We start from the raw sequence: 17300 nt of genomic DNA on the forward strand, positions 1-17300 counted from the left end.
TACTTGATTTGCATATTGCTGGCACAGAAAACTGTCAGGATAGCCACTGCTTTAACTGGTGACGCCATTGACGAACCAATACACATATATAGGGCACTATTAAGCTAAACTTGGTAGATGGGCTCTGCAGCTGTGCTAGCGCAACAGCGCCATCTACCAAATATGGCGCAATCAAATATGATTGATACATCATGCTGGCTTTCATAATATCAGTTTAGTTAAAAAGTATATTATTGATCCATTGATTTGATTAGGACTCTTGTTTAATGGTTGATGACAATTATTATCTTCTTATGCTGCTAAGGATTTGCTCATGTAAAAGTGATGATTTTACGATGATTAGTCTTTGATGCATGATGATGATTTGTGAAAATGATAGTCCACGAGTGATGATTTGATGCTTTGAGTGATTTTGATGATTTGACTTATTTACTGATGATGAAAGCAAGCGGCATCTGGGGCCGAATTGGGATAAATCAGTCCCTAATTGGGTCCCTAATTGGTCCCTGTAAGTAGTCCCCAGCTGGTACTAACTATAACTAAAACCAAATTCTTTTGAATTTGCAGTAATATTATTTCAGTGTAATTCATATTTTCTTACGATGTTTAATGTCGTAATAATTCTTTTTTCGTTCAATAGATATATCAGGAGGTCGCTAGGGGAAATTTTCAGGGAATAGGGACATGATAATAAATTAAAGTGTTTTAGATGTATTATAATATATATATATATATATATATATATATATATATATATATATATATATATATATGATATATATATATATATATATATATATATATATATATATATATATATATATATATATATATATATATATATATATATATATATATATATATATATATATATTATACTTATTGTATATATTATATATATATATATATATATATATATATATATATATATATATATATATATATATATATATATATACCTATGTTAATACCTTCATTAAAGTTAAAATGAAAAGGTTCTGAATTGGTCTGAAGGCAAAGGGAGTTAAACGCAGACCGGCCTAGGTATGAAAGTCTTTATTTCTCTCGAGGGGAAAGGTGACTGTGAAAAATTGTAAGGATTTGTTCTTCACTCAGTTGACCGATTGCTTCTTAAAGTAAAATCGGCTTTGAGGAAGAAAAGGGTGAAAAACCACTTAATGCTGTGTATTCCCATCAGGTTTTCAAATAATTGCAAAACTACAAAAAAACTTTTATTGGCTAAAAGTAAAATTTTTAATTTAGTGTTTATCGGGTTATGAAGTTGTATTTTCCTACTTTTTTGTTATCTATTTTTTTTTAGTATTTTTATTTTACTTTCCATTTTTTTTTAAATGTCTTGTATTTTTGCAAAACATGATTTTTAGTTTTTACCTATTAATTTTCCTTTTTTCTAGGTTTTCTTTCCTGACTATGAAAGAGCGGAATGGGTTAATAGGGTATGATATTTTATCTTTTATTTGAAGTTAGTTTTGTTGGTACTATATATATGTATGTCTTTTGTCATGATATTTAAAACATACATTTATTCCCTATAATGCTATTCATTTATTCATTTAGTAAAATCAAAAACTTGTAAATTGTAAATTTAAACAAATGAAAATATAGAAAAACTATATATATATATATATATATCTATCTTCTATCTATATATATATAAATAAGTTGTCTGTGTGTCTGTGTGTCGAGTGACGTCATGTTTTTGTGTCGACTGAAGTCATGTTTGTCGACTGACGAAATTACAGACCGGGACATCGAGACACAAATGACGACCGGGACACCGGGACATAGGGAATATAAATGACGACCGGGACACTCAAAGAGAAAGCGACCGGGACACAAGGAATGTTCGATTAGCAATCACCATCAACAAAGCACCGGGACACAAATGACGACCGGGACACAAGGAATATAAATGACGACCAGGACACTCAAAGTGAAATTACAAACCGGGACACCGGAACACAAATGACAACCGGGACAAAAATGACGACCGGGACACCGGGACACAGGGAATATAAATGACGACCGCGACACTCAAAGAGAAATTACAGACTGGGAAACCGGGACACATATGACGACCGGGACACAGGGAAACAACTACAACGGGGACGCCGGGGCAATCATTAGAATAATGAGGTATAGATCTGAATACAGATTGTTTTTCCCATGGACAATTATATGTTGCATGTTCAAGAGTCGGGAAACCTGACAATCTATTTATATGCACAGCCAATGGGACAACCAAGAATGTTGTATATTCGCAAGTTTTACGTAGTTAAAACTATATATATATATATCTATTTATATTCACCGGTGGGACACAGGGACACAACTACAATGGCGCGTAACTAATATGGCTCGTAACAACTTACGCGCGCGGGGGGGGGGGGGGGGCGCAAAGCGCCCCCACCAACTAGGTGTTGGTCTATATCTACAGCTAGTCTATGTATATAAAAATAAGTTGTCTGTGTGTCTGTGTGTCGATTGACGTCATGTTTGTGTGTCGACCGACGTCATGTTTTCGACTGACGAAATTACAGACCGGGACATCGGGACACAAATGACGACCGGGACACCGGGACACCGGGACATAGGGAATATAAATGACGACCGGGACACTCAAAGAGAAACCGACCGGGACACAAGGGATGTTCGATTAGCAATCACCATCAACAAAGCACCGGGAAACAAATGACGACCGGGACACAGGGAGTATAAATGACAACCAGGACATAAGTAAAAAAAAACTAAAAAAACTAAAAAAAAGGTAAAAACTACAAAAAAAACTAAAAAGAAAAAAAAACTAAATACTAATAAAAAAACTAAAAAAGCTAAAAAACTAAAAAAGAAAAAAAAGAAAAAAAAGAAAAAAAATATAAAAAAAGGAAAAAAACTGAAGAATAAAGGAGAAAAACAAAACTAAAAAAATAAAAAAACTAAAAAGGTAAAAACTCCAAAAAAAACTAAAAAGAAAAAAGATAAAAAATTAAAAAAACTAAAAAAAAAGTAAAAACCAAAAAAAAAACTAAAAAGAAAAAAAAGGGGAAAAACACAAAAATTTATTTCATCATATACCAATTCAAAAACGGATGTATATACAGACCGGGACATCGGGACACAAATGACGACCGGGACACAGGGAATATAAATGACGACCGGGACACAGGGAATATAAATGACGACCGGGACACAACTACAACGGGGACGCCGGGGGGCACAGGGGGATATATAAATGACGACAGGGACACAGGGAATGTTCGATTAGCAATCAGCATCAACAAAGCTCAAGGGCAATCATTAGAATCATGAGGTATAGATCTGAATACAAATTGTTTTTCCATGGACAATTGTATGTTGCATGTTAAAGAGTTAGTGTCAGTTATATAGTGTCAGTAGGAAGGCCAAAAAAAAAAAAAAAATAAATGAAAATTTGCAATTATTCAAAAACAATTCAAAAACTTTAAAAAAGAAAACCAAAAGTTAGAAGCTTGGTACAAATCGATGTTAGAAATCGGACAAGCTTCAGTAATCAAAGATCTTTGAACAGACAACAGTATGAAAAGACATTAAATTGCGTAAAGAGTAAAAAACTGGTGATTGCAAAAATATTTGTATATATTTTAACAAGGGTTTGTTTTAACAACAACAATTTCAAAACCTTAAAAATAAAACAAAATAACCAAATATCTTTGAAAAGACTACAGTAAGAAAAGACAGCAAATTGTCTGCGGTTTGAAGACAAGCGACAATGAGAATCCATATATAGAAGTCTGCCAAGTGCAGGGGCCTGGCAGCTGGTCATTGCAAAAATATTTGTATGTATTTTAACAAGGAATTTAAAAAATCCCTTAAAGCCTGAAAAAAGAAATAAAAAAGTTTGAAGTAGACATCGTTGTTAGAAATGGGACTTTAATAATCAAATATCTTTGAAAACAATGTAATGTGAAAAGACAGCAAATTGTCTGCAGTTAGAAGACAAGCGACAATGAGAGTCCATGTATTAAAGCCTGCCGCGTGCCGAGTGCCGGCACCAGGCGGCGAAGCCGCTTTGTTCCCGGTACTATATATATATATATATATATATATATATATATATATATATATATATATATATATATATATATATATAAATATATATATAATTATATATATATATATATATATATATATATATATATATATATATATATATATATATATATATATATATATATATATATATATATATATATATATATAAATATATATATAATTATATATATATCTATATATATAAAAATAAGTTGTCTGTCTGTCTGTGGATCAGGTGACGTCATGTTTCTGTGTTGACTGACGTCATGAAATTAGTTGTCGTCATTTTTGCTTTGACGGTGACGTCATTCAAGATATTTAAGACATTTGTTCACGGAAAAATGTTTAATTGTAAAATGAGGGGACGCCGGGGGCACAGGCGGGATATATAAATGACGACCGGGACACAGGGATTGTTCGAATAGAAATTACAGACCGGGACACCGGGACACAAATGACGACCGGGACACCGGGACACAGGGAATATAAATGACGACCGGGACACTCAAAGAGAAATTACAAACTGGGACACCGGGACACAAATGACGACCGGGACACAGGGAATGTAAATGACGACCGGGACACAGGGACACATCATTAGAATAATGAGGTATAGATCTGAATACGGATTGTTTTTCCCATGGACAATTATATGTTGCATGTTCAAGAGTCAGTAAACCTGACAATCTATTTATATGCACAGACAATGGGACAGCGAAGAATGTTGTATATTAGCATGTTTTACGTAGTTAAAAACATATATTTATATCTATCTCTATTCACAGGTGGGACACAGGGACACAACTACAATGGCGCGTAACTAATATGGCGCGTAACGACTTACGCGCGCGGGGGGGCTTGGGGGGGCGCGAAGCGCCCCACCAACTAGGTGTTGGGGTGGCGCGAAGCGCCATCCCAACAGCTAGTATATATATATATATATATATATATATATATATATATATATATATATATATATATATATATATACATATATATATATATATATAAGATTTTTTGTTCCCTTTTTTTATATTCGTTTACCTTAATACCTTAATAACTCTATTACAAAGAAGTTAATTTCAATGACAGGGACCTAGCACGCAAGAAGTCACCGGATACCGTACAAGATATATACACACGCCTTTTTAATACATTTAAGTATTTATAACCAGGCCCGTATCCAGTATTTTTGTTTGATGAGTGGGGGTATGAAGATAAACTTTATAAAACAATACCAAATGTGTATATGTATTTTGCTGCTTTCGAACGAATCGCATAAAATTTCGGGAGGGGGAGGGTTCAAATTAGCCATCCCCCTTAGATATGGGCCTGCTAACAGGATATCTGAATTATATCCTAATATGAAACAATTTCCTGTTTGTGATAACTGGTAGTTTTAAAAATGAGTTGCTAAGAAACTAGCAACGGCATCTACTATCTATGCCAAAGTTTTATAATTTGTACTTCCAACAAATTGTAATTCCTTCTTAGTTGAAAGTTTGCGTACGAACTGCTGCTATAGCTTGTACTTAAAGGACGAGATACTTAGATGAGTGAATTCATTTGTCTTGATTTGTTAAATCTGAGCCAGAACTATGACATTGTTTTGTCTTTTTCTTAGAGAATGACCCAAACTTGCTTAAAAAATTGGGAAAATATCCATTTTTCAGTGATTTTCAGCTTGAGAATATTTACCTCATTTTTGGAAAAAGGGGGAAACACCCCCTAAAAGTCGTAGAATCTTAATGAAAATCGAACGATCAGATTCAGCGTATCAGAGAACCAAACTGTAGACATTTTCGCTCCTTTCTGCTATAGTGTAATATTTGGTATTTTTTGCCAGAAGAAAGATCATGAATGCGTATTTATTTTTTTTTCTCAGAGGCGATTGTACCGACCCTGTGGTCCTAAAATATTGCGAAAGGGCTCATTTGAATGGAAATTACAAGTTCTATTTCCCTTTTTAAGTGACCGAAAAAAATTTGAGGTTAACTAGCCCCCCTCCCATGCTATTTTTTCCAAAATCACCCGATCAAAATTTTGAGATATCCATTTTGTTCAGTGTATTCGAAAAATCTAATAACTGTGTCTTTGAGGATTACTTAATTCCCCACAGTCCCCCGGGCAAGGGCTACAAGTTGCTAACTTTGCCCATTGTTTACATATAGTTTTGGTTATTGGGAAGTATAATGATGTTTAAAGGAGGGATTTTTTCTGGTGGTAGGGGTGTCGGGGTTACCTGAGAGGATCTTTCCATGAAGGAATTTATCATAGGGGAAGAAAATTTTCCAGCGTTATTTAAAAAAAAAAAAAAAAACAATGATAAATTATATTACAAGAAAGAAGTTTTTTTAACTGAAAGTAAGGAGCAACATTAAAACTTACCTATATTTTAAAATTTTAAAACATTAAAATTTTTCTGTTGGGAGTGGGAAGGGACGGGGGAGAAGGTTGCGAGGGAGGATCTTTCTATGGAGTAATTTTTCATGGGGGAGAGAATTTTCCATAAACGAGGCGCCAGATTTCCCAGCACTATTTAAAAAACGATCAGAATTAAATACAAAAAAAGTTCATTCAACCAAAAGTAAGGAGCAAAATTAAAACTTAAAACGTACAGAAAATTTTACGTATACGAGGGGGTTCGCCCCTTCGCCAATACCTCCTCGCTCTTTACGCTCAAGTGTTTTTAGTACTTACGAAAGAGGTATTTATTCTAATTAAACCCTTCGTGATTCAAGGGTCATTCTTGAAGAATTGGAACAAAATTTGAACTTTAGCGTAAAGAGCGAGGTATTGACGAGGGGCTGAAATCCCTCATATACGCAATAATTTCTGTTTGTTTTATGTTTTAATGTTGCTCCTGACTTTTAGTTGAAAAAATTGTTTTTTTTTTTTATTTATTTTTAACACTAAAAGCCACCACGGGCTAATATGATTATACTACTAACAACTCACCGCAGTGCCAAGACGCCTGAGACCAGTACAGCTACCCGCGCTTCTCCTCCATCCTAATCAATTCAAAGCCCCCCTCTTTACACCCTCCCGGGAAGTTCCCATTTTCCTTAAATCTTTCTTTACAACATCCTCCCACCCGAACCGCGGACAACCTGCTTTTCGCTTAGCCCTGGACGGCTGGCCAAAAAGGACAATCTTCGGCAATCTGTCATCCTTGATCGATAGAACATGCCCTATCCATCTCAGCCTTTCTGTCATTATAGCCCTGGAAAGGGGGATTAAACCGCACTTTTCCTACAGCCTACTATTTGAAATACTATTTGGAAAATATCTAGTAAATCTTCATCCGTTTTTCAGAACCATATTTGACCACTGTCATCACTGTAGCTTCCAATATTCTAATTTCGGTTTCAGACTCACCTTCCTCTTCTTCCAAACTGTTTGAGGATGATGAGGGCCCCTCCAATGTACATTCAACGGGACTAATATAATACTTTGCTTTAATATGTGTATCAGAAAGCTCTTAAGGTTACCTCTTAAGGTAACTTAACTTAACCTCTTAAGGTTAGTGTTCCCCGTGAAATATGTTATTTTTGACAATCTTATAGCTGTAAATTGCATTGGAAGTTACTTTTATAATTGCGTTTAGTTTAGATACATCAAATTATTGATCCAAAATTATGGAATCACTCCACTTTTTCTAAAAGAATTATAAGAACTAGCATTAAAAACTATCATTTTCAAAATATTTTCTAATTATCGTATCTTTTTGCTCGTTTTCGACGTATTCTTCAATCTAAAAAACGCAAAGTAAATTAAAAAATTTAATGCGCTAAATGGGCAAAACCGAATCTTAACTATCAAATTTTATAAAAATTTTTGCCTTACGATATTAAGATAAAACTTTAGGATAGCTCCAGAATAATGCATCAAAAATTTATACAGCAAACATCACCTAAACAGCGAACTTACGTTACAAAACCTTTAAAACTGGTATAACGTGAAAAACCGTTCAAAAATATGTCAAAAACTAAAAGCGTTTGATTGCTGCAGAATAACACTAAAAGCTTGTGCAGCATATATCACATATACCACGAATATATGTTAAAAAACATTAAAAACTGATATAGCGTGAAAAAAATGTTAAAAAATATGTTAAAAGCTAAAGCCGTAAGATTGCTGCAGAATAACACAACAAAAGCTTATGCAGAAAACATCACATATGCAGCGAACATACGTTACAAAACTTTAAAATTGGTATTACGTGAGAAAACATTAAAAATATGTTTAAAGCTAAAGCATTAGGATTGCCGTAAAATAATATATCAAAAACTTATACAGCAAATATCACATATACAGCGAATATGCGTTACAAAATCTTAAGAACTATAACTTGAAAAAATGTTAAAAAATATGTTAATAGCTAAAACCGTAGGATTGCTGAAGAATAACACACCAAAAGCTTAAACAGCAAACATCACCTAAACAGCGAACATACGTTACAAAATCTTTAAAACTGGTATACCCTGAAAAAACGTTCAAAAATATTTCAAAAACTAAAAGCGTAGGATTACTGCAGAATAACACTAAAGGCTTATTCAGTATATATCGCATATACTGCGAATACATGTTAAAAATAACATTAAAAACTGATGTAACGTGAAAAAAATGTAAAAAACATGTTAAAAGCTAAAGCCGTAAGAATGCTGCAGAATAACACATCGAAAGCTTATGCAGAAAACATCACATATGCAGCGAACATCCGTCAAAAAACGTTAAAATTGATATTACGTGAAAAAAACTTTAAAAATATGTTAAAAGCTAAAACAGTAGGATTGCCACAGAATAACATATCAAAAACTTATACAGCAAACATCACATGTACAGCGAACATGCGTTATAAAACCTTAAAAACCATAACGTGAAAAAATGTTAAAAAATACGTTAACTACTAGAACCGTAGGATTGCTGCTGAATAACACCAAAAGCTTCTACAGAAAACATCACATATACAGCAAACATAATTTACAAAACGATAAAAACATACGTGAAAAAACGTTAAAAAATTTGTTAAAAAGCTAAAACCGTAGAATTTTATGTTCTTAACTTACTGTCATTGAATTCCCTTTTTGTGTTTCATGAATTTGATTGTGGTAAATTTATGGTCATTAAACTAATGAATTTTTTGGATTATTTTTTTTTATTATTATGCCCTTTTACCTTTTGTCTCAATAATTTTACTCTTCTTAATAATTTCTTCCATTACGTAATCTAACTTTTTATTTTTATGTTTTTTCAGAAAATCGATTACATTTCATTATACAATTTCCACTTAGTTTAAGTTCTATTGCTTATTTTAACTGTTGTTATTTATAATATTTTTGTTTTGGAATTTGATTTGATAAGGTGTAGGTTTAATTCTAATTTCAGTGATATATGCTTTTAGTCAGAGTGAAAGTTTTGATAACTGTCCAGTTACCCTTTTATAAGCTAAAGGCAACAATAAAAAAATCTTTCTTTTATTAAATTCGGACAAATTCTATTCATTGAGTTTTTGGGGCAGCTTCTAATATAATTCGATTTTGCTGGCTCATTATAAATATTAGTTAAAAAAAAGGGTAAACATAGACCTCTTACCTTGGTTTCTATGGAACGACCAATCGTGGTTTGTTATCTACCCCTCTTCTGGAGGCCTAATGAGGTCCAGTGCCATATATACGGAAGTCTTCCCTGTCCGCCACCGGTATCACCATCATTTTTGCGTAAATTCATTGGTTATTTGTAGTTGCTTGGTGAGAGACCTGATCTGGATATTCATTGGTTGAGTGGTAAACCCTGAATTCATTGGTTATTTGTAGTCGCTTGGTGAGAGACCTGATCTGGATATTAGGTATTTTATCACTTCAGCTAAATGGAAATTGTAACAAAGGAAATCTTCCTTTCACCTTAGACGGTAATTTTTTTTTACTATTCTGCTAATTATAAAATCATATATATATATATATATATATATATATATATATATATATATATATATATATATATATATATATATATATATATATATATATATATATATATATATATATATATATATATATATATATATATATATATATATATATATATATATATATATATATATCATCAAAATCATACTTAAAAGCTAATTCATATTTTAACAGTTTTTCAAATTCAATCACAGCTAGTTTTAACCACCTCATGTAACATATCCCCTCATCTAACGCTTCTACAAACCAGAAACAACCCTGACCTAGATGCAACCAAGCTATTAGAATAAGTCTTTTACATCGACCTTGTACCATGAGAATGAACATCACTGATGTGTGATGATCACCGAATGAATTGAGAATTTTGTTATTAATGTATCTAATTCAGATAGGAGCTGCAAAACCCCTCTTCTGGACATCATTACGACTCTTTGATTTATCAGTTCCTGTAATTAGACTCCTTGAATTAATTGCGGTAAGTCCCATTTTCCTCACTCAATTGCTGTTCAAGGTAGCAAAAAGTTCATCATATGAAATTTGACCGAAAAAAAGAGTAACAAAATGAGTAAACTTTAGAATAAAATATAACTTTATAATACAATAATATAATGTAATAATAAAATATAAATAATAATATAATATAATACAATAATATATTAAAGCCACAATCTAAATCTCTTATGAATTATGTTTTGCTTGGTATTGATTTGTCTTTGATTTGTTATGTGGATGACACACTGAACCTCAGCCGGTCTCTGCATGGGCTAGAAGATCATTTTGTCAAGTTACAACAAGAGTATGACCATAACGGTCAGTTTATGCTGAAAAGTCTGAAGTAATGCTTTTTAATTTGAAATTCGATGCTGGTCAGAGCGTTACACTTGGTGATTCTATTGTTGAGCTCGCAAATGGCATTACATATCTGGGCCTATTGGACGGTCAAAGCTAGAGACCTGGCGATCGCCGCTTTCTCATTTTCAGAAGCGATTTTCCTTAACGTATTGCTGTATAGTGATAAATAAGCGGAAGTTTGACGATCGTCTGCTGACCGAGGTGTACAATGCTATGGTTTCGCCTCATTATCTTTAAATTGCCCCATTTTGGCGTATTTTTACGGCTACTGGATAAACTGAAATTGTGTTCACTGTATTTCGTATATGCGAAGTTCTCGCTGCGTTTACCACCATGGACAAGCAATAGGTCTGTTAGGTGCCAGTTCAGAGATACCTACCCTGAAGAAGCGGTTCTGTTACAAATCGGCCGATATAATTTGTCTGTCACGTCCTACCTGTGGCCCAAGTTTTTTCAGCAGTAGTCGGCATTTGTTATTGGTTGTTGTGTTTTTGCTTTGTTTGTGTCTAAAAAAGTGATGTCATGTGTTTTTTCGTTTGTTTTCTCTTTTTGCTTTTCTTTTTAATACTTCAAAATGCAGAACAGGGCAGAAAGAGCAGAATTCTATCCACAAGAGGACTATTAGCGCAAAGTTAATTAGCCTACTTAACCTGCCAAAATTCCCTAAGCCAACTTCGTTGTACTTTATACAGACTTGGTCTTGATTTAAATATTCTTGGAAATGAGAAATGCCAATCAAATATCACTTTTGGAAAAAATTCAAAATTGTAGATTAATCCACACTAGTTACTATCCCATTAGTATTCCATTGAATTCCAATTAGTTTCCCTTTTAGGGAATTTTCTACTTTTCGAATTTGCCAGACGCTGTGCTGTAAGCGGTATTAACGGTTTTTAATTATTAAAAACCGTTAATTATTAAGAAATAAATTATAAGTATATTAGTATATTAGTAAATTATAAGTATATTTAAGAGTTAAATTATAAGTATCTTATTAAGATACTTTGTCGAACATCAAACAACTTATAAGTTTTCCGTTCTCTTTGCATTAGACTGTAACCGAATATTCTATAAGTGTTAAGTACTACTGGAATCTCGGTAGCTGGACGGCTATAAACCTATGTATTATGTTAACTGTCAAAAGTAAAAAGAAACCTAACTGTCAAGGTGTAGGTGTACAACAGTCTGGCCAAAGAGTAAAATAGAAAATAAAAAAATAGAAAAGCCAACGAACGTCGGCTAGACGTTCGTTGATTTCCGTCTGTGACGTACTTTTGTAAGCCAATAAAATTACCATGAAGTTCATTGGTTTCCGTCTGTGACTAATTTTCGCAAGTCAATGCAATTAACATGAAGTTCATTGAAGTTCGTTGGTTTTTGTCTGCGACGTATTTTCATAAGCCAATGACATTATCATGAAGTTCAATGAAGTTAATTGGTTGTCGTCTGTGACATACTTTTGTAAGCCAATGAAATTACCATGAAGTTCATGAAGTTCATTGGTTTCCGTCTGTGACTAATTTTCGCAAGTCAATGCAATTAACATGACGTTCATTGAAGTTCGTTGGTTTTTGTCTGCGACGTATTTTCATAAGCCAATGGCATTATCATGAAGTTCAATGAAGTTAATTGGTTGTCGTCTGTGACGTATTTTTGCAAGCCAATGAAATTACCATGATGTTCTGTTTTAAAGCAATAAACGCTTTGGGATTTTGTTTTATATTATGTTTGTATTGTGTTATAGATTTTCTTCTTTATTTCCTCCTTTTTACGTTTTATCCCGTTTACCATTGCATTTGCAACGATTCATGGGCATGATTAAAAAAAATATATATATATTAAAATCGGAACAAGCTATGAAAATAAAAATAAAACGTAAAAAAACAATATAAAAAATAAAAATATGAAAGGTAAATATAAAAAATACAAAAAACATGAAAAAAAAAGTTCTTGATATAATTAGTGTCCGCTATATTAATGTTGATACGCCCGTGCATGCAATATTGTTAAATTTTGATTTGATAAAATATCTTTTTTAGATTTTGAAGTCTGTATGGCCCAATGTCTCCAAATTCATCGAAAAAATTGTCGAAGAGTCAATTGAGCCATCTGTTCGTGAAGCGTTGAACGCATACAAGCTCACCGGATTCCGTTTTGAAAAAATCCGACTTGGATCCATCGTAAGGAAACACTGTATTATTATGTATTTCAAAAATATATTTATATTACATATGTTTTATAGGTATATATATATACATATAAACATATATGTTTATATATATATATATATATATATATATATATATATATATATATATATATATATGTATATATATATATATAATATATATATATAATATATATATATATATATATATATATATATATATATATATATGTATATATATATATATATATATATATATATATATATATATATATATATATATATATATATATATATATATATATATATATATATAATAAAAAAAGAAATCACCAATACAACAGCACAAACACAGAATTGAACATACACTAAAAAAAAGAAGAAAAAAAAAGAAAGAAAGACAGAAGGAGAAAGGAAGACGTTTTTCCTACTTTAGTAATTAATATAGATCAGTACTTGAATGAGGCTTTAACCCTACTCATCTATCCAATTACATAGGCCAAACAGCATAGCCATACACAATCAACCGCAAAGAATAATCCTTGGATAGGCAGTCGTGTCGTAAGTAAGTATAAGTCAATCATTTTAAAAAAATAAGTCAACCCCTAAATTGCGGGGAATAGTTGAGGGGGTCCATACACATCCCTTGTTCCTAGGTTCCTTCATTACTGGTTTGGATTGACAAATGTGCAAGGAAAATAGACTTCGATCTTGAACCTTCGGGATGTTCAGTTTTTTTCCCCGTTCTGAACTTTCTTCAGTATAAATTGGAGAGAGGAGTAGAAGATGTAATTATTTTGAAATCAGCTGTTGACTTTTTTGAGCTGGCTGATATTACGAAGGGGAAGAAGCTGCTGTGGGAAAAGCCGTTTTGATGTTCTTCTCCTGCAAGAACACTTGCTTCCTGCCTGCAGCGTGAACTTTTTACGAAGGAATCGTGATCACATTGCGTTTAGTACCAATGCTAGACGGACTCGGGGTAGGCCTTCTGGTGGCCTTGCGTGTTATATCAGACGGAATCTTGCAAATTTATCACCGGTGCGCTACCACTCATCTGAGCATTTTCTAGCTGTAAGACTTGGTGACTCTGTCCTAATTAATGCTTACCTGCCGCATGATAAAAAGTCGGTACAGTCGTTCTCCAATTTTGCCAAGTGTTGTGATAAGCTACAAGGTCTAATTAGCGGAATTGAATCTCTTGGGTATTCATGGCTTCTTGCCGGTGATCTAAATTGCAACATTCACATATCATCCAGTCGATCTGAGACCCTACTAAATGCTCCACCAGCCGCGCATAGGACTATAAATAAAGATTGCAACTTCTCATATATCCGTAGTAGTGGAGCAGTTTCTGGTTTGGACCATTGTGTGTGTTCGCCCCTTCTTCATACCTCTGATGTTCATGTCGATTATGAGGAAAGAGACTATGACCATCTCCCTCTTAATTTAGATCTATCTATTAGCTCTACAATCAGCTTCAGTGCTCCTCCTAAGCCTAAAAAATGGATTTGCAAACGTGATTGGGATACTGCAAATTGGTCACTCTATTTTTCGACTCTCGCTATTCTGCTATCCACTATTTCGGTGCCTTATCATCTTCTTGGTGCTGGTTATTTTGTCAGTGATGCTCATGGTAAGTTAAACTCTTCCTGCAGAAATATCGTTTCTTCAATTAAACAAGCTGAAGCAATAGCCGTTCCGTTGACTCGTGTGCGACTTAACACCCGTAAGACCTTTTGGAAGTGTGATCCGGAACTTAAGAAAGTGAAGAACCAAACCAAGTTTTGGTTGAAAATGTGGATTGCTTGCGGTAGACCTTCAAGTGGTCAAGTTTAAAGCATCAAGCAGAGAACAAAATCAGTTTATAAGCGTCATCTTCGTGCAGTTCGGTTTTCGGGCGCTGAATTTCCGACAAATGGTAAACAGTATCAAAATGTTCTGTATGTGCCGAAACTCGAAGAATCTTCTTCTAGTGATATTCTTCCAAGATTGTCGTGGATTAGACATTATACGCGCATCTTTTCCGCTATTAATTATGATGTTCATAACCGTTTTACTGCTTTAATGGCGAGGGCTCTTCCTAATAGTTTGAGCCAAAGACATGTTATGCCTGTTGATAAAGCTAATATTGTGAAATCTCTTCGACGGTTGTAGTCAAAATCTTGTGACCTTGATGGAAAATGTACCATCTATCGTTGGAAAATGTGCCAAAATGTCGTGTACCATCTGTCGGGAAAAAGCTGAAATTCTGTCGTTTCTTCAGTTATTATTTCAGATGTGCCTTTCAAGGTCTATTGTTCCTGATTCAATTTAATGTGGAAGTGTTGCTTCTATATTAAAGAGAGGAAAAGATCTAAATTCGCGTAATTCGTACAGGCCAATTACCGTCGCCTGTACTCTAAGTAAATTATTTGAGTATGTTCTACTCCCACATATCGATGAATTTGTTAATTTTGAGACTAACCAGTTCGGCTTCCGGTCAGGTCTAAGCTGTCAACATGCTCATCGTGTTTTATTGCAGCTCATTAAGGAAGCCACTCGGAATAGTTATAGTCTTTATTGTTGCACCCTTGATATATCTAGAGTATTCGATAGTGTTTGCCATGCTCAGGCTTGGTATGCTCTTAGTCAGCTTGGTGTGAATGCGCCTGTGATTTTGGTTTTGAAGTTTTGGTATTCAAATTCTGATTTAAGATTAATGTCAGGAAATGGTGATTTTTTCGGACATATACCAGTCAAGTGTGGAGTGAGAGAGGGAGGAGTTCTCTCTCCTCATATCTTTAATGCTTCTATTGAAAATGTTTTGTCTGGTATACGTAGTTCTTGTTTTACAGGATTCACAGACATATCATACTTAGCTTATGCTGACGACTTTCTTCTTATTAGCCGAACTGAGGCCGGTTTAGCGCGTTCTGTCCGATCCGTTGCTAATGCATTTGCAAGAATTGGATTATTGCTAAATGTAGATAAATGTAAATTTCTTATATTTAATGGGGCTAGTTCGTCACATCCTTTGGATTGCATTTCTTTTTCCATACAACAAGTTACTTCTTTTCGATGGCTTGGGATTTCTGTTTGCAATTCTTTAAGTTCTTTTCGTTTTCAGATGATTCGGGATATTCAATTTAAGCTTAAACTGGGCTATTCTAAAATTGTTGGAAACCGTGGACATTTCCGGCGACAAGCACTTACAAAGCTGTACTCAAGTTTCTGCGACCATTCTGTGTTATTTTGTGCTGTTTTTTTTATGCTTTCGAATAAAGGTGACGTAAAGAGGGTCAAGACGGATTACTATCGGTATTTAAAGTTCCTACTTTATTTACCACGATCATTTCGGAACCGAAGGTTAATTAGTAAATATCAGGCAACGGATATTGTTCTTTCAGTGGAAAAACTAAGTTCAAATTTAATTGATGAAGCGCCAATCTGTCTTGGTCCTAACACTCATCTTATCCGCCTCTTTTGCTAAATTGTTATTTTTTTTCTTGTATTTGTGTTATTTGTAGTTCTTTATTTTTCTCCTTGTACTCCACTTTTTCCCTTTTTGTAAGTGGGTAAGAAATAAATTATTATCATTATTATTATTTACCAAATATTAAAAACAATAAAAAAGACAAACAATTGCCTATAGGGTTTCGGCACTTTAAATTCCCTACCCAGGCAAGTGGCGTGCCTACCATAAATTCCCTGTGGTATCCCCTTGCTAGGTATCAACCCCAAAATATATGAATATGAAATACACATGTAAAAGAACCAAGTAGCTCCAGAACTAGCATACCATACACTATCGAGAATCTTCTGTCTTGGAGTGCTAAACGTTTATTTTTCTACCTCAACTTATGAGGAAATCAATTTTATCTCGTTTCTTGTGGTGGCAGTGGGACCTTTTCCAATATTAAAATTTCAAATAACTACCTCAAAATCATCTAAAAATAAATGCATAAATTATATAATTTATGATGATTTATTTAACTAGGAACCTCCAAATACGAGTTGTTCAAGATTATCTAGAGTACTGGTGCTACTGATGCTAAAACAGCCTAGTAACACATACTGGCTCATATAGGCTACCGTAACATACATAGTATGATAAGAATATAGTATAATATAGGCTCATAAACACTAACTCATATACTAGCTCACTGCAGAGGCTAAACATCATCAAATTAAATTAATCATTTACATTTTATGCCTAAATATATACACTGGTAGTCGCTGAA

At 33.5% G+C, this 17300-nt stretch overlaps 1 protein-coding gene across 11 annotated transcripts in view; it reads left to right on the forward strand.

Moving 5' to 3' along the window:
* LOC136038539 (extended synaptotagmin-2-like) overlaps positions 1-17300 on the forward strand; it is a 210858-nt gene that overhangs the window by 68419 nt on the left and 125139 nt on the right. For all 11 annotated transcript variants that reach the window (XM_065721656.1, XM_065721652.1, XM_065721659.1 and 8 more), the window contains 2 exons: positions 1416-1457; positions 12953-13093. In XM_065721656.1, the coding sequence (XP_065577728.1) occupies positions 1416-1457; positions 12953-13093 (183 nt within the window). The remainder of the gene's footprint in view (positions 1-1415; positions 1458-12952; positions 13094-17300) is intronic.

The sequence above is a fragment of the Artemia franciscana genome, chromosome 18 (assembly GCF_032884065.1).
Source record: "Artemia franciscana chromosome 18, ASM3288406v1, whole genome shotgun sequence".
Taxonomy (NCBI): domain Eukaryota; kingdom Metazoa; phylum Arthropoda; class Branchiopoda; order Anostraca; family Artemiidae; genus Artemia; species Artemia franciscana.